Raw genomic sequence first — 19259 nt, 5'->3', positions numbered from 1 at the left:
AAGTGCCCGTGCATCCTCAGGACGTCCCCAAAACTGCCGTCATCACACCTTTCGGGCTCTTTGAATTCCTTCGTATGCCGTTTGGGCCGAAGAATGCAGCACAAGCCTTCCAACGTCTCATGGATTCCGTGTTGCGCGATCTGCCATTCATCTTCGTCTACCTAGACGACATCCTTATTGCCAGTAACAGCACGAAAGAACACATTACGTACTTGCGTACCCTTTTTTCTCGTCTCAGCCAACATGGCCTTATTATCAACCCGGCCAAGTGCCAGTTTGGGTTGCACAGCATTGATTTCCTGGGACACCGAATCACCTCAGAAGGCGCCGTCCCGTTGGCCACGAAGGTGGAAGCAGTCACCTCGTTCCCTCTTCCTCAGACCGTCAGGACCCGCCAGGAATTTCTGGGAATGGTCAATTTTTATCGGTTCGTCCCCAAGGCGGCATTTGTTGATGCAACCTTTGTACGAGGCCCTCGGAGGTAAATCGGGCAAAGACCTGATCGATTGGACACCCCAGATGGACCAGGCTTTCCTCGACACTAAGAACGCTTTGGCTGCTGCGACCATGTTGGCACATCCCCTTCCGGGCGCAACCATTGCCCTTACCACCGACGCATCTGATTATGCCATTGGGGCAGTACAAGAGCAGTGGGTCGACGGCACATGGCAACCACTGGCTTTCTTCAGCCACCAATTGCGGAAGAACGAACGCAAGTATAGTACTTTTGATGGGGAGTTGTTGGCATTGTTTCTGGCCATCCGCCATTTTTGCTTCCTACTGGAAGGACGCCCATTCACGGCTTTTGTAGACCACAAGCCACTTATGTGATGGCCAAGACAGTGGAACCATGGTCAGCACGGCAACGACGTCATCTTACGTACATATCTGAATTTACAACCGACATACACCATGTCTCGGGCAAAGGCAACCCGGTGGCGGATTGTCTCTCCCGCGCCCAGATCCACGCAGTACACTTGGGAGTCGACTATGTTGGTTTGGCAAAAGAACAGAAGGCAGACCCTGAAGTGCAGGCATACCGGACCGCACCTTCCAGCTTACAAGTGGCTGATGTCAGTTTCCAGGCCGCAGGGACCACACTCCTGTGTGACATCTCGATGGGCGTCCCACGTCCAATCGTTCCAGTCGAATGGCGCAGGAGAATTTTCGACACTATCCACGGGTTGTCACACCCTGGCATGAGAGCGTCACAACGACTCACGGCAAAGAAATTCGTCTGGAAGGGTATGCATCTCGACGTCCGTGACTGGACCAATACCTGCGTGAGTTGCCAGAAGTCCAAGATACAACGCCATGTTAAGGCCCCAGTCGCCACTTTTCCGGTTCCGGAGCGTCGATTCGACCATGTGCACGTGGACCTGGTTGGTCCTCTCCCTTCCTCTCGCGGGTACACTCACCTCCTCACTGTGGTAGACCGCACCACCAGGTGGCCAGAGGCAATTCCTTTGGTTGCCATCACAGCGGCAGACGTCTCCAGAGCCTTCATCTCGTCGTGGGTAGCTCGGTTCGGGGTACCGGCTGACATCTCCTCCGGCCGGGGGCCTCAATTTACCTCTGAGCTTTGGAACGCCGTAGCTCAAGGTTTGGGCACCAAGCTTCATCGTACCACCGCCTACCATCCACAGGCGAACGGTCTGTGTGAAAGATTCCACAGGTCCCTTAAAGCTGCACTGTGTGCTAGTCTCCGTGGGCCTAGTTGGGTGGACAGGCTCCCTTGGGTGCTGCTAGGTCTTCGCACGGCGCCTAAGGACGACCTGCATTCTTCTTCAGCAGAGCTGGTTTACGGCCAACCACTCAGAGTGCCTGGCAATTTTCTTCCTCCTCACACGGAACCCTGGTCCCCAGCTCAGCAGCTCGTCAGCCACCAGGAAGCGGCGAGGAATTTCATCCCAGTGCCTACGTCGCATCATGACCTGCAGCGCTCCCATGTCCCGGTGGATCTCAAGAGTGCAGAATACGTGTTCATTCGGCAGGATGCTCGCAAAAACCCGCTCAAACCGCCTTACACAGGTCTGTTCCGCGTCATCTCGTCAGGTGACAAGTCCTTCACAGTCGACGTCGGTGGTAAGCCTGACAACATCTCCATCGACCGGTTGAAACCGGCGCATCTGGATCTGAGCGAACCAGTCGTCACCGCTCAGCCGCCTCGTCGTGGTCATCCAACGTCGACTGCCGGTCCAGTACAGCCACAGTCATCCGCCGAGTCGCCAGTGCCCGCCTCACCGGGTCGACCACAGCCGGCCTCCTCTTCTCCTCCGCCTGCGGCGTCATCCCAACCACAGCCAATGGCCAGTTCGTCTTCTAGCACTCCGTTCCAGCTGCCGGGGTATCGCAGTCGGTCGGACAGACTCGTCAGACCCCCTTCTCGCCTTACCTTCTCTGTTAAAAGCAATTCTGGGGGGGCGCATGTGGCGGAACCACCAGAGGATTACGGACAATTGTATATAATTCCTTTTACAGCAATGTAGTACAGCTGGGGGCTGCACCTTTAATGTATCTGTTAACTGTACTAGGGCTTCTTTCCTGTACTCCGCGTGATGACGTCATGCCGTCCGTCACGTGATCTCTCAACGGCGGGAAGAACGTCATGAAGTCATAGCTCGGAACCTTCTAGCAGTAGAGCTCGGAACCTGCTAGCAGTTGAAATCGGAACCTGCTAGCAGTTGAGCTCGGAACCTGCTAGCAGTTTCCAGAGAGGCTTTCAAGCAGACCAGACCTATTTGCATTATATCCTAGTTTCCTGCACAGCTTCGTTTGTTCATTAAATTTTATTGTTTTTGATTTTCTGAGTCGATCTCAATTCTTCGGCTAGGAACCCCAGTTCCTACACTGGTGTCATTTCGAACTATATAAAAGTTGTATTTTATGAAAGCAAAAGCACGTTTTCATCTCGAAACTTTCATGACTTGTTTTTTCTTTCACAGTAGGCTTTGCTGGTTGAAACCAGAAAGGTCCCATATATGATCCCAGTCACTGCTAAGTTACTTGACTTCAATCACGTTATTCACACAGGCAAAGTTTCTGTATGTCCCATGTCGAAACAACACACTTACCCAAGCCCAAGACTTTAATCATGAATTGGCAACAGCTAAGGCTTACGGACCACGCCCACCCCCACCCCCTCCAGTATCATTCAGAAGGGTTGGAATTCCGTACCCTGTACTAAAATAAAGCAGAAGTATCTGTTTAAATAAAATGAAAAAAAAAAATCCACATACCAGCTACACTTTTGCCACCAACAGAAGGCTGGGGAATCCGTGTCAATGCACCAGGTGAGTTAGTCTTCTTAAGCACTGGAGACTTGTACTATATATTGATAATAAAGACATGGCAAAGAATTAGTTATTCACAAATCATAGAATCGTAGAAATATACAGCACGGGAGGCCATTTGGCCCATCATGCCTGTGCCGGCTCTTTGAAAGAGCTATCCAATTTGTCCCACAACCCTGCTCTTTTCCCCCCATAGCTGAGCAAATTTTTCCTTTTCAAGTATTTATCCAATTCCCTTTTGTAAGTTATTATTGAATCTTATTCCACCATCCTTTCAGGTAGTGTATTCCAGATCATCATAACTCACTGCGTAAAAATGTTTTTCCTCACGTCGCCTTGGGTTCTGCCAAATATCTTAAATCTGTGTCCTCTGGTTACTGATCTTTCTGCTACTGGAACCACTTTCTCCTCATTTACTCAATCAAAACCCTTCAAGATTTTGAACACCATGATCAAATCTTTCTTTAACTTTCTCTGTTCTAAGGAGAACAACTCTTGTAAATCTCCTGTGCACATTCTCTAAGGCCTTGACATCCTATCTAAAGTGTGGTGCCCAGAACTGGCCCCAATACACCCAGCTGGGGCCTAACCAGTGCTTTATAAAGGTTTAGCATAAATTCTGTGCTTTTGTACTCTTATGCCTCTACTTATAAAGCCAAGGATCCCATATGTCTTTTTAACAGCCATCTCAACTTGTCCTGCCACCTTCAAAGATTTGTGTACATACACTCCCAAGTCTCTGTTCCTGCACCCCCTTTAAAATTGTACCATTCAGTTTATATTGCCTCACCTCATTCCTACCAAAATGAATCACCTCATACTTCTCTGTATTAAATTTCATCTGCCACGTGTCTGCCCATTTCACCAGTCTACGTCCATGTCCTCCTAGCCCCAACACTGAGCCCTGGGGGACATATCTCTCAAGTCTGCTTTCTGTCCTTTAGCCATTTTTGTATCCACAACACCCCTGGCCCTTTAATCCCATGGGTGCCAATTTTGCTAACAAGCCTATTATGTGATACTTTATCAAATGCCTTTTAAAAATCCACACACACATCAACCACACTATCCTCTCTGTAACTTCATCAAAAAACTCAATCAAGTTAGTCAAACACGAGTTGCCTGTAACAAATATGTTCTGGCTTTCATTTGTTAAACTGTATTTTTCCAAGTGCCAAATCAGTTTGTCCCGGGTTAATGTCTCAAAGTTTCCCCACCACCAACGTTAGGCTGATTGGCCTGTAACTGCCGAGTTTATCCCCCTCCTCTTTTTTGAGCAGAGTAACATTTGCAATCCCCCAGTCCCATGGCACCACACCCATATCCAAGGAGAATTGGAAGACTGTGGCCAGAGCCTCTGCAATTTCCACCCTTACTTCCCTCAGCAATCTAGGATGCATCTCATCTGGATCAGGTGACTTTTCTACTTTGAACTCTGACAACATTTTAAGTACCACCTCTTTATTTTTATCCTATCCAATTTCTCTACTACCTCCTCCTTTACTGTGACATTGGCAGCATCTTCTTCTTTAGTGAAGGCAGATGCAAAGTACTCATATAATACTTCAGTCATGCCCTCTGGTTCCATAAGATTTTCTTTTTGGTCCCATCCTTCCTTTGACTACCATTTTACTATTTATATGTTTATAAAAGACGTTAGGGGTTCCTTTTTATGTTATCCGCTAACCTATTCTTATATACATTCTTTTTGCCCCTCATTTCCTTTATCAGTTCTCCCCTGTACTTTTTGTATTCAGCTTAGTTCTGTACTGAATTATGAACCTGATACTTATAAGTAGAATTGTCTGTAAATTCAAATATTATTTTTCCAAAAAGTACAAAAATGGTAATCTCACTTTGACCACTGCCCTTTCATTAATAATTATTTTTGCAGTAAAGTCACAGTATGTCAGTGACAAAAAGCAAAGCGGGATTTTTCTCTGAAATGTATATTTTATTTACATTTCAATGGTATCAGATGGTTTCTATAATAAACTAGAAAAGTGAGCAATGGTCACAAATGTCCTCCATTAAAAAAATCAGGACCGATGAAGGCTGCTGTAAGTTTATTTCTATTGTTTTAGTGTCTCAATTCATACCACGGCTTTTCTGAATATTTCCAGGAAATAGACAAAATATTCTGTAATTCACAGGGGAGATGATGTTAAAATTATGCTTTTTTATAAAATGACTAGAGCTTTTTTGATTTCAAGTCCAACTTGTACATAGATTCATTCAACTTGCAACCATATAATCTCATTATAATGGCCCTCCTCATACGGACGCTCCAGATTCAGGAAATCCTGCAATTCAAATTATATATTGTAAAGAAGTAACATACTGCTCCAGAACTGATTTTACAACGACATAAGAAACATAATAATCAAAGTGCAGTATGAGAAAAGTCCACTTGGCCCATCAAACCCACACTATTCAAAAGTCCTTACTTGCTTATTCTATCACTGGCTTCCCGTCCACAAGGCCTGCTAACCCTTTATTTTGAGGAACCCCCCAAGTTCCTTCCCCTATCTCCCCTGAAAAAAAGATCAATTAGTCCTGAGTTATACTGATGGCTCCAAATTAGGCTATATCACAAAATAAATGCACAGATGTAGGAGGTTTTTCAACCCATCTTAGCTTATCCATGCAGAAATTCTGTCAAGCCTGGACAGACTAGATGCAGGAAGGATGTTTCTGATGGCCGGGGAGTCCAGAACCAGGGGTCATAGTCTAAGGATAAGGGGTAAGCCATTTAGGACTGAAATGAGGAGGAATTTCTTCACCCAGAGTGGTGAACCTGTGGAATTCTCTGCCACAGAGGGCGGTGGAGGCCAGTTCATTAAATATATTCAAGAAGGAGTTGGATATATTTCTTAAGGCTAAAGGGATCAAGGGATATGGGGAGAAGGCAGGGACAGGGTACTGAATTTGGATGATCAGCCATGATCTCATTGAATGGCGGAGCAGGCTCGAGGGGCCTACTCCTGCTCCTATCTTCTATGTTTCAGAAGAGAAAAACCTTATTCCTCCCCATGACATCCAACTGTCTCTTGATTTTTCCTGAACTAGCCTACACAGTAAACCATACCAAGTGCTGATTACCCTTTGCATGAAGTGCTTTCTGACATTGATCCTAAAACTTATCTTTCATCAATTTTAATCTATGCCCCCATGATCTAATATCCTGGCATTCCTGGAAGTAGGTTTCTTGATTAACTTGATCTAGGCCATTTAAGCTACTTAAGCTAAGAGGATATTTGATAGAGATGTTTAAAATCATGAAGGATTTAGATAAAGAGTAAATAAAGAGAAACTTTTTCCAATGGCTGAAGGGTCATTAACGAGAGGGCACAGATTTAAGGTGATTGGCAAAAGAACCAGAGGCGACATGAGAGAAAAGTTTATTACGCAACAAGTGTTAGAATTTGAAATGTACCACCTGAAAGGGTGGTGGATACAAACTCAATAGCAGCTTTCAAAAGAATTGGGTAAATACTTGAAGGAGAAAAAACTGCAGGGATATGGGGAAAGAGCGGGGGAGTGGGACTAAATGGATTGCTCTTTGAAAGAGTTGACGCAGATTCAATGGACCGAATGGCCTTCTTCTGTGCTGTACTATTCTATGATTCACTATCTTGTATTAGTTCTATAAATGTCTCCTCCAAGTCAACTCCTTTCACATCTAAAGAGCCTTAGTTTATCCCATCTTTCCTTACATGCTTGATGCTTTGACATGGGGTTAGCCTCATGGCACTTCTCTACCACCCTATATGGCTTGAATATTTCCTTTATGTCTCAGTGACCAAAACCGAAGAGCACTGCAGGGAAGTAAATGATGCGGTGACACGTCACATTTTCTATCATTATACCGGACAGTAATCACACCCGTAGAAGCAGCTAAGTTGAAGATAAGTGAATGTAGAGAGCTACATCAGGTACAGTTAAAAGTCTTCTAAAATCTTTATATATGATCCATCCTTTTTATTTTTTCCCCTGCTGATAACTGCTTCAACGTCTACTTTTGTGCCTTCTGGTGCAAAGCTTCCAGTTTTGTGCTCATCTTTCTGAAGAGGCCACAGTGGGGTTTCCATTGGGAACAGTGCTGGATTTATATTTTATGAAGGAAGAGGAGGAAAAACAGAGATCAGGCTAGTCAGGCACCGTATAGACAAATATACTCACTAGAATATACAGACCAAAGGTGCTTCTACCTTCAGCTGACCCAGGAACAAAGCTTGTGGAGTTGCTCTTCACAGGGGAAGCCATCAATGAGTTATGTCTCATCCTGCAATCCTGTATGGCCAGCATCATACAAATAAGTGCTTGCTTTACTGACAACTGCTACAATGCCTTCATTTTAAGGCAGTCTACTGCGCCAGATATTTTGACCCAGAAAGGCAAGCATCTCAACTGGCTCCTGGTAGGTCAAGACTACCCACTACAGCCATGGCAAATGACAACCAACCACTTTTTGAGGACACCAGCTGAGCACCACTATAACAAAGTCCATTCTGCCACTGGAGCATACTGTTGGAAAGCTTCAGATGCCTGGATCAGTATGGGTTGCTTTGTAATATAGTCTGGCTAGGGTTTTACGGATAGTGGGGAGATGCTGTCTGTTGCACAAAACTTTGTCTTACAAAGGAGACCTCTTCATGGAGGACAAAGGCTCCTAATTGTAACAGGAGAAATCAAGCTGATGAGCAGCTGGAGCATGAAGAGGAAGCAGAGCACAATCCATTGCTGACTGCAAAAGACACTTGTGACAGTCTGCTACAGGAAATCTCTTAAAAAAACACTTCTGCACATTGAATAAACGGCTGTCTACATCTTCCTCGCTTCCCACCACAATTACTGCTTCATCTACAGACACTTTATCTGGATCAAGTCAAATGCACCCTATTCATGCCACATCATCAAAGCCACTTCTAAACCTTGCATAATGACTTCCATGCAACCATAATTTCAATCAAAACCCATGCTGTGTGTGCCGACTGTTTCTTTCCACTATGCTTCCCTCGTGGTAGTGTGAGATGCGTTACCTCTTATATTTCACCTAGGCACTACCTGAGTGGCAGGAGTGCACAAGATGCCTGGTTGCTGTGTTTTTCAAGAGCCTTAAGACAGAGGTGGCCCACGTCTCATGGTAGCCAAGTCCCGAGATGGATCTTGAGCTGCAGTATGCACATGATCTTCCATCATCCCCCTCAGATGCCTGCATTTGCAGCAGTAAGGAGGCAGGGCCAGGAAGTCTATGCCTGAAGTTAAGGCTGTCTTTAGGGTCTCTGTGATGAGGGCCATAACTGAAGATCAGCCTGTAGATGCCATATAATCCATTGCAGACTGCAGTGCTGCATACCTACCCATCAGGATGCCATGCATCCAAATACTGCTCTAATTGACCTGCCATCTGCTGCAAATTCTTGGAGACCATCCCCAGTGCCTGCATGCAATACTCTATAAGCACCCCTTTTTTTAAGTAAAGGAAGACCTGTGAAATCTAGGTTCTACATAAGAACATAAGAAGTAGGAGCATGAGTAGACCATACGGCCCCTCGGGCCTGCTCCGCCATTCAATAGGATCATGGCTGATCCGAACCTAGACTCACATCCACTTCCCTGCCCGCTCCCCGTAACCCCTAATTCCCTTATCAGCTAGGAAACTGTCTATCTCCGTTTTAAATTTATTTAATGTCGCAGCTTCCACATCTCTCTGAGGTAGCAAATTCCATAGATTTACTACCCTCAGTGAAGAAGTTTCTCCTCATCTCAGTTTTGAAAGGGCAGCCCCTTATTCTAAGAATATGCCCCCTAGTTCTAGTCTCACCCATCAGTGGAAACATCCTCCCCACATCCACCCGATCAAGCCCCCTCACAATCTTATATGTTTCGATAAGATCACCTCTCATTCTTCTGAATTCCACCTCTCATTCTTCTGAATTCCAATGAATAGAGGCCCAACCTACTCAACCTTTCCTCATAAGTCAACCCCCTCATCTCCGGAATCAACTGAGTGAACCTTCTCTGTACTGCCTCGAGAGCAAGTATATCTTTTCTTAAATATGAAAACCAAAACTGTACACAGTATTCCAGGTGTGGCCTCACCAGTACCCTGTATAACTGAAGCAAGACTTCCCTGCTTTTATATCCCATCCCTTTTGCAATAAAAGCCAAGATTCCATTAGCCTTCCTGATCACCTGCTGTACCTGCATACTAACCTTCTGTGTTTTCTGTGTTTCATGCACCAGGACCCCCAGATCCCTTTGTACTGTAGCACTTTGCAGTTTCTCTCCATTTAGATAATAACTTGCTCTTTGATTTTTTCTGCCAAAGTGCATAACCTCACTTTCCAACATTATATTCCATCTGCCAAATTTCTGCCCACTCACTTAGCCTGTCTATTTCCTTTTGCAGGTTTTTTATGTCCTCCTCACTCACTGCTTTCCCTCCCATCTTTGTATCGTCGGCAAACTTGGATACGTTGCACTCGGTCCCTTCCTCCAAATCGTTAATATAGATTGTAAAGAGTTGGGGTCCCAGCACTGACCCCTGCGGAACACCACTAGTCACAGGTTGCCAACCCGAGAATGAACCATTTATCCCAACTCTCTGCCTTCTGTTAGATAGCCAATCTTCCACCCATGCCAGTATATTACCCCCAATCCCGTGATTTTTTTTATCTTGTGCAGTAATCTTTTGTGTGGCACCTTGTCAAATGCCTTTTGGAAGTCCAAATACACCACATCCACTGGTTCCCCTTTATCCACCCTGTTTGTTACGTCCTCAAAGAATTTGAGCAAATTTGTCAAACATGACTTCCCCTTCATAAAACTATGCTGACTCTGTCCGATTAAATTATGCTTATCCAAATGTCCTGTTACTGCTTCCTTAATAATGGACTCCAACATTTTACCAACCACAGATGTTAGGCTAACTGGTCTATAGTTTCCAGCCTTTTGTCTACTTCCCTTTTTAAATAAGGGCGTTACATTAGCAGTTTTCCAATCTGCTGGGACCTTACCTGAATCCAGGGAGTTCTGGAAAATTACCACTAATGCATCCGCAATCCCCACCGCCACTTCTCTCAAGACCCTAGGATGTAAGCCATCAGGTCCAGGGGATTTATCCGCCTTTAGTCCCATTATCTTACCGAGTACCACCTCCTTAGTGATTTTAATCGTGTTTAGCTCCTCCCCCCCCATAGCCCCCTGTTTGTCCAGTGTTGGGATATTTTTAATGCCCTCTACTATAAAGACTGATACAAAATATTTGTTCAGCGTTTTTGCCATCTCCATGTTCCCCACCACTAATTTCCCGGTCTCGTCCTTTAAGGGACCAACATTCACTTTAGCCTCCCTTTTTCTTTCAATATAACTGTAGAAACTCTTGCTATCTGTTTTTATATTTTTTGCTAGTTTACTTTCATAATCTATCTTCCCTTTCTTAATTAATCTTTTAGTTATTCTTTGCTGGCTTTTAAATGCTTCCCAATCTTCTATCCTCCCACTAGATTTGGCTACTTTATATGCCCTTGTTTTCAGTCAGATACTATCCTTTATTACTTTACTTAGCCACGGATGGCTGTCTTTTCTTTTACGCCCCCTTTTCCTCAGTGGAATATATTTTTCTTGAAAGTTGTGAAATATCTCCTTGAATGTACACCACCGTTTATGTACCGTCTTACACTTTAATCTATTTTCCCAGTCCACTTTAGTCAACTCTGCTCTCATACCTTCATAGTCTCCTTTATTTAAGCTCAGTACGCTGGTTTGAGATCCAACTCTCTCACCCTCCAACTGAATTTGGAATTCAACCATGTTATGGTCACTCATTCCAAGGGGATCCTTTACTAGGACATTTTTTATTCATCCTGTCTCATTACGCAGGACCAGATCTAAGATTGCCTGCCCCTTGGTTGGTTCAGTAACATACTGCTCAAGGAACCCGTCCCTAATGCACTCTATGAACTCTTCCTCAAGGCTGCCCTGCCCAATTATATTTGTCCAGTCAATATGAAAGTTAAAATCCCCCATGATTATAGCTGTTCCCTTATTACAAGCCCCAACTATTTCCTGATTTATACTCCGACCAACAGAGTTGCAACTGTTAGGAGGCCTATAGACTACGCCCACTAGTGACTTTTTCTCATTATTATTCCTTATCTCCACCCAAACCGTTTCACTATCCTGATCCTTTGACCCAATATCATTTCTCACTATTGCAGTGATTCCATCCTTTATTAACATAGCCACCCCACCTCCCTTTCCTTTCTGTCTGTCCTTCCTAATTGTCAAATACCCCTGGATGTTTAGTTCCCAGTCATGGTCACCTTGCAGCCATGTTTCTGTAATGGCTACCAGATCATACACGTGTAGTTATTCGTACCGTCAACTCGTTTATTTTGTTACGAATGCTGCGTGCATTCAGATAAAGAACTTTTAAATATGTTTTGTGACAATTTATTCCTGCTTTTACCCCCTTTACTACTTTACCTTTATACATTCTGTCTCTTCCTGACACGCTCTGGTTTTTAATTCCCCCACTGCTACCTTGCTTTATTGCCTTCTCTGCTGACATTTTAATATTTTGCTCTTGAAACTTCCCCCCGACTAATTAGTTTAAAGCCCTTTCTACAGCCCTAGTTATTCGATTCGCCAGGATTCTAGTCCCAGCACTGGCCAAGTGAAGCCCGTCCCAACGGAACAGCTCTCTCCTGTCCCAGTACTGGTGCCAGTGTCCCAAGAAGCAAAACTTAGACTCTTCAGCCATGAGACAACCTTTGCTGACCTTCCAGTTTACAACATCAGCCTCATTTCCACCACTAGCTCCTGCCTACTTTTATTTTGTGCATCACCTTGTGCAATCCCCTCTGGCTTATTCACTAATGCCCCTCAGATGGATGCATTGGCAGTAGTAGATGCAGGAGGGGCCTAGCATATCATCTTCCTCCTCAGTGACATCTAGAGAAGACAAGTTAGAATGGGTTGCCGAGTAGCATCACTCACACGATCTTTAGTAGAAGTTACATGAGGATTTGCTGACAGGTTACAATAGCAAGAGAAGGAAGAGAAGCAGATTGTTCTGACGAAGCTGTTGCTGGCACCTGCATCAGACTTCCTCATCTACAACTCCTTCTCCTGCCTACCTCCCCAGGAGCGCCAACGCTGCTTCTTCCTAGGGGAAGAGGGGCTAGAGATTGGGGAGGGTCCACCACTTGGGGACAATATTTCTGTTATGGGTTGCCCTCCCCTTTAAAAATGCAAAAAGTAAGAATGCAGTCTGGTTGCCATGAGATGACATCCAACTGATGCATGAAGCAAGTAACTGCATACCATCTGAGTGTTTTAGTAGGGTGATTGCATGCAAGGCAGTGAAGGAAGGAAATCAGGAATTTACGCCCAAAATACGCTTCAAATTGCACGGGTTAGGTTACAGTTCAAGTTTCCGCTAAAATTAATTTGCAAAATTACAAGCAAAAAATCTTCCATGAACCGGCACAATCGGGCAGCGTAATAGAACATAATTGTTTCTTTTCTTTCTTTCCACTAAATAGTATTCCTTGATGTATTTAAAAGTGGTAACCTGGCGCATTGTTATTAATACAGCTGAAAAAGTGGGTCTATCTGCAGAAATAAGCACTTTTAATAAGGGCGCAATCCTCCATCAGGGAATAACTTGATTCAAAGTCACTGAAAATGCCAAAAAAAATTATACTGAACCTTTATAGTTTCATTGGTGTACACTAGTCAGTTTTTTTGATATGAATTTTTTTATTTTTTTATTTAATTTTTTTTTTAATATGCGCCTAAGAAAATTAGTACAATTTGAAGAGCCTTCCCGAACCAGCGCAATCTCGCATTTACAACCTGGGGGCATGGCCAGTTTTGTGGGTGGGGCCACAACCGAGCGAATTATATCTTGAACCAATGTAAAAGATCACGGAAAACACAAACATAACTGGTTTTGTACGTAACTCATGTTTAGAATTCTCCAATCGTTTGCGCGGGTTCGGCTGATTCCGCCTGGATTGTGATGATATTACTGGTGGAAACTCTATCCCCTTATCTTTAACGCAAGGCAAAAATATGGAAAAACTACTATACTGCAGTCCGTTTTATATACTTTAGATTCACAGGCCAGAATTTTAATCTGGAGGCGGATAGGAAGCGGTGGGCTAGAAAGCGGTCGGGAAACCCGGGAGAACGGTAGTCATATGGAGAGGCTGGCTGGCTGTCGGGCGGGTAGGCCTGTGGCACTAGGCCGCTAAGGGGTGGGTGATGAGGTGAATTGGGGCCGGGTGGGTGAAATGGTGGATCCCCAAGAAGCACACCAGCCTCATTATAATATGTAAATGGTCGACCAGCCTCCTGGGAGCTGGTTGGCTGCCCGCCCTCGGTCCTGCCTCTGTTAAAACAGTGGGCAGGTTGTGATCGGGGGATACAGCTTTTTAACTCTAACCTCCCACCGACCCCAACACCCCCGTTTTTTGGGATTAAAATCTCCCCCCCCCACCCCAAAGTTTACCGTACAAACACTTCAGCTCACTAGCAATTGGAACTACTCTGGGTAAACACAGTACAGGTTGAGCGTCCCGAATCCGGCAACCTCAGGGCCGAGGTCGAGCCGGTTTTCTCCGGACTTCGGAACGTGTTTCTGATGTCCGAAGTCTGGAAACGCCCGAGCCCAGGTTGCGATATTTCCAGTTTTTGGTAAGCCTCCCTCAGGATATCCGGATTCCGGAACATTTTACGGATTCCGGACCCCTGCCACCAATTGTCCCGGAGTCCGGATCTCTGGATTTGGGACACTCAACCTGTATATGCACAAAATAACTGCAAAAAAATAAATGCACTAAAAAGAACTGAATCTTTGACATTATGCATAGCAGGATTAGAAAGCCATTCGCCTAGTCACGAGGCTCAACTAACTCCTGCTAAGCCTGCAGAGTGCATTCCAAAAGCAGTCATCAATTGTCGTATACCCTGTTAAAGTCCGAATAGGAGTCCCAGTTTGTTTTAGGTAATACAGAATCTGGAAGCATCCAAAACTAAAATAGAAGCTCTATCAATCTTTTAAGACTGGCTATGCTGAAATAATTGTTAGCTAGTAGATTAAACTTCACCATTTCACTTACTTTTTGAAATAACTCCTGAGCGCTACAAAGGACACCCTTTAAGAATATCAGCAAAATAAAGACATGCACTTGAAAATGTGGAGTATGTAGGGGGTAAATACTTCACATTGTCATTTCCTCAACCTAGTTACTAATCTTTCAAAAAGCTTAATGTACGGAAAAGATTTCCAATGGAAAAATATCCACATTGAACAAAATTGTCATAATTGTAACACTTCAGAACTTTTAAATAGACCTGCAGTTCATGATCAGATGGTGTTAGCAGAATTCAGCGAGGGCAGTTAGCATAATTCAGTTTTTGCCAAAAACTTCTAAGTAAACACAAAAAAAATGAAGGTTGAGACATATTATACACACCAATATGATTCACAATCCCTACCAAATGAAACTCAGGTCAGGAATAAAATTAAAAAGAAATAAAATTAAGTCCAACTTTACATATTAAAGAGTTGGAATAAACGGGTCGTATTCAGAGTAGCAGGCAGTGACTAGTGGGGTACCGCAGGGATCGGTGCTAGGACCCCAGCTATTCACGATATATATTAATGATCTAGACGAAGGAACTAGATGTAATATCTCCAAGTTTGCAGACGACACAAAGCTGGGTGGGCGTGTGTGCTGTGAGGAGGATGCCGAGAAACTCCAGTATGATTTGGACAGGTTGGGTGATTGGGCAGATGCATGGCAAATGCAGTATAATGTGGATAAATGCGAGGTTATCCACTTTGGTGGCAAAAACGGTAAGGCAAGTTATTATCTGAATGGCAATAGATTGGGAGAAGCGGAAGTGCAACGAGACCTGGGTGTCCTTGTGCACCAGTCGCTGAAGGTAAGCATGCAGGCGCAGCAGGTGGTTAAGATGGCAAATGGTATGTTGGCCTGTGTAGTGAGAGGATTCGAGTACAGGAGCAAGGATGTCTTGCTGCAGTTGTACAGGGCCTTGGTGAGACCACACCTTGAGTATTGTGTGCAGTTTTGGTCACCTTATCTGAGGAAGGATGTTCTTGCCATGGAGAGAGTGCAGCGAAGATTCACCAGACGGATACCTGGGATGGCAGGAATGACGTATGAGGAGAGATTGGGTCGACAGGGCTTATACTCGCTGGAGTTTAGAAGAATGAGAGGGGATCTCATTGAAACTTATAAAATTCTAACAGGACTAGACAGACTAGATGCAGGAAGGATGTTCCTGATGGCAGGGGAGTCCAGAACCAGGGGTCACAGTCTAAAGGTAAGGGGTAAGCCATTTAGGGCAGAGATGAGGAGGAATTTCTTCACCCAGAGAGTGGTGAACCTGTGGAATTCTCTACCACAGAAGGCAGCTGAGGCCAATTCATTAAATATATCCAAGAAGGAGTTAGATATATTTCTTAAGGCTAAAGGGATCAAGGGATATGGGGAGAAAGCAGGGTCAGTGTACTGAATTTGGATGATCAGCCATGATCTCATTAAATGGCGGAGTAGGCTCGAGGGGCCGAATGGCCTACTCCTGCTCCTATCTTCTATGTTTCATTATACATTTGCCCGGATTTTGCGCCAAGAATAATGATGAGGCTATCATGCTCTACATTATTAAGGAGTAAATTGGACAGCAACTTCTGGCATCCGCACACATCCTGCTCCTCCACAAGCTTCATTACAGCGGCATCTCAGCCAGAGACTTGGCATTCAAACACATGAAGGGCGTGAAGTTGCGGTACTTACTCACTAGATACTCACTAAACATGCCAGAAAAAGTTATGGCTCGTCCAGTCAAGTGTAAGTGAATTTTTAACGACATGATAAGTCTTAATTACTGCTAAGCAACCTCTCTGGCACTGAATTTAACTTTTACAAATATGGAGTCTCATTCATCAGATTTTTATTATTGTCGGAGATTTTTAAACAGTGAAGTACTTCATTGGCTGTAAAACGCTTTGGGACGTCCAGTGGCCATGAAAGACGCCATATAAATACAAGTCTGTCTTTCTTCCTAAAAATTAATTTTTAAAAACTTTTTCTGTCTCATTACTCTTAATCCCATCTTTCTTTCCCTCTTTTTTTTGCTTTCTGCACATGATTTTACATTGAATTAAATATTTAGACTGCGTGTCTCAGTAAGGATGATTCAGTCTGATTGGTTGAAGAGACACGCTGTTGCTTGCCATGTTCACACAGGTCCCAGGTCCCCTGTAGACGGCGCCGCGCTGCTTTGGCGGTCTGATAACTGCAAATCGCAGCATAAAAGCCTACAGAAATTCTGTGGGCAAATATAAGTGTAATGAACAGTGAGCATGCTTGTTCACCGCTGACCGCAAAATATGGGCTATTAGTAACTGCGTTTGTGATATCCAAATAAGCATTTTCCATATTCCGAAAATCTACCAAGAGGAACTGCATCATCAGTAAACAAAACATAATGCGTGCTTTACTTGTGTTGGAGAGCTTTGTTTTCCTTTGACACCAGCATGTTTGGTTTTAGCAATACGGGCAGCCTGTTCTTTGCAGAAAGAAATGTGTCTGTCTGCAGCATTCTCATTAAATCTTCTCTGGCAATATTGGCACTGGATGTAATCTAAAAAAAGAAATTTGATAAATGCATTAAGAGAACTGAGATTCTTATTTGTCAATACAGATAATTATATTCCTGTAAACTTTTCAGGTGTGAAATTAAAGCTAATGATGTTTCTCTTTTTTAAATGTACTCATTCATGGGATGTGGGCATTGCAGGCAAGGCCAGCATTTATTGCCTATCCCTAATTGCTCGAGAAGGTGGTGGTGAGCTGCCTTCTTGAACCGCTGCAGTCTGTGTGGTGAAGGCACTCCCACAGTGCTGTTAGGTAGGAAGTTCCAGGATTTTGACCCAGCGACGATGAAGGAACGGCGATATATTCCCAAGTCAGGATGGTGTGTGACTTGGAGGGGAACTTCGAGGTGGTGGTGTTCCAATGTGCCTTGTCCTTCTAGACAGTAGAGGTCGCAGGTTTGGGAGGTGCTGTCGAAAAAGCCTTGGCGAGTTGTTGCAGTGCATCTTGTAGATGGTACACACTTTAGCCACGGTGTGCCAGTGGTTGAGGCAGTGAATGTATAAGGTGGTGGATGGGATGCCAATCAAGCAGGCTGCTTTGTCCTGCATGGTATTAAGCCTCTTGAGTGTTGTTGGAGCTGCATTCATCCAGGCAAGTGGAGAGTATTTCATCACATTCCTTTAGATGGTGGAAAGATTTTGGGGAGTCAGGTGGTGAGTCACTCACCACAGAATACTCAGCCTCTGACCTGCTCTTGTAGCCTCAATATTTGTGGGGCTGGTCTGCATGAAATGTATGCAATATGTTAAAAGATAAATTTGCTTAGCTAACTAAAATACCACATTGTTTACACGTTATTTTTCCCCCAGATAAAAATGACTGAACATAAGGGCAAAATATAACAGACTGCTTGTACCGATGTACCATAATTTTCTGTAATAGGTACTGCACTTGCATGGTGAACCAAGAATAATTACAAGGCTGAAACATAATTAAAAACCAAATGAATTGCCATCTGGACAAAATGTTTTACTAGTACAAACCGAATGACAGCAAATATAATGCAGAGATGCTTTGAAAAAGTTTTTAAGCTTTCGCTAAACAGTGGCAGAAAACAATGCAGGGCACAAGAAGATATAGCTGCAGTACATCCAGCAAACCGGTAGGATGGCCATAAGGAACTAATTCCAAAAGTATCCAAGGCAAGGTGCACTCAATACAACTATAGATTAAATGAAAAGGGGACTACATTTAACAATGTTATCTGGAAGAATTGAGTCAGCTTTCACACATATGCTAATGACTCCCAAATTTACCTCATCGTCCCCTCCAATAACCAGCATCTTCAACTATCAATCTGGCATTAAATTTGCATGAGCCAAAACTTCCTCCAGCTTAAAGTCAGCAAAACTGAAGCCATCCTCTTCAGCTCAACCAAACACCTCTGCGTCTCCAGCCTCGACTCCATCTTCTTCCCCAGCTTCCAACTCAGGCTTAGTCTAGCAATTTGGAATCCAAGTATATTGCTCAACCCCAAAGTTCAGTTTCCTACCCCATGTCCAATACATCACCAAATGCCACTTTCTTTCACTTCTAAAATATCACGAGCCTCTTTCCCATCCTCCCTGCTGCTAACATTTATCAACTACAAGTCATCTAGAAGATCACGGCCAGAATCCAATGTCCTCACAGGCATCCCGATCACTCCCGTCCTCGCCAAGCTCCACTGGCTTCCTGTGCCCTGTGAATTGATTTAAGATTCTTATTCGCACCTTCAAATTATCACTCCTCCAAGACTGACCTATTTCTTGCTTCCTTCGCCTGCTCCACCACTGGTGACAATCCTTCAGCCACATTATCCCCGCCATCTAGAATTCCCTTCCTCAGTACCTCGGCCTTGCCACCACCCTTCCTGCTTTCAAAAGCCTCCTTAATACCCTCCTCATTAAACATGCTTGTGTGTCCTCCTGATCCTCTACCCCTTCGACCCCAACATCCACTCATTATCTACTGCTCTGTAAAACATTGACATTTTTGCATGTAGTGAGTGCTATAGAAATGTAAGTTAACTTAAAATTAGTGTATTTGCAAGGAAAATCACCATACATTTAAAAAGCTGGTTACAGTAATAAGGATATTCTGTAATGAAAGTGCGAGTTTCATAAGACCCAATATAAAATTGCACTACAAAATTTAGGATATGGTTTGCACCTGGGCAGGGCAGTGATGTCCTAGGGGGAGTGATTGCTAGTGCTCTGGGGGAGGGTTTAAACTAAAATGGCAGGGGGTTGGGAACCTGAGCAGGGGGACAGAGGAAAGGGAA

General features: G+C 44.2%; 1 protein-coding gene across 2 annotated transcripts in view; it reads right to left on the bottom strand.

Annotated features, from left to right (window-relative positions):
• The window catches only part of zc2hc1a (zinc finger, C2HC-type containing 1A), a 138056-nt gene that overhangs the window by 69560 nt on the left and 49237 nt on the right, over positions 1–19259 (bottom strand). For both annotated transcript variants that reach the window (XM_085993211.1, XM_085993210.1), the window contains exons 5-6: positions 16840–16982; positions 3240–3327 (exon numbers count right to left, since the gene is read on the bottom strand). In XM_085993211.1, coding sequence (XP_085849337.1) covers positions 3240–3327; positions 16840–16982 — 231 coding nt within the window. The remainder of the gene's footprint in view (positions 1–3239; positions 3328–16839; positions 16983–19259) is intronic.

Source organism: Somniosus microcephalus, chromosome 7 (assembly GCF_052327205.1).
Source record: "Somniosus microcephalus isolate GS21.2 chromosome 7, FLI_Smic_1.0, whole genome shotgun sequence".
Lineage (NCBI taxonomy): Eukaryota > Metazoa > Chordata > Chondrichthyes > Squaliformes > Somniosidae > Somniosus > Somniosus microcephalus.
This window is presented reverse-complemented; position numbering and strand designations above follow the sequence as displayed.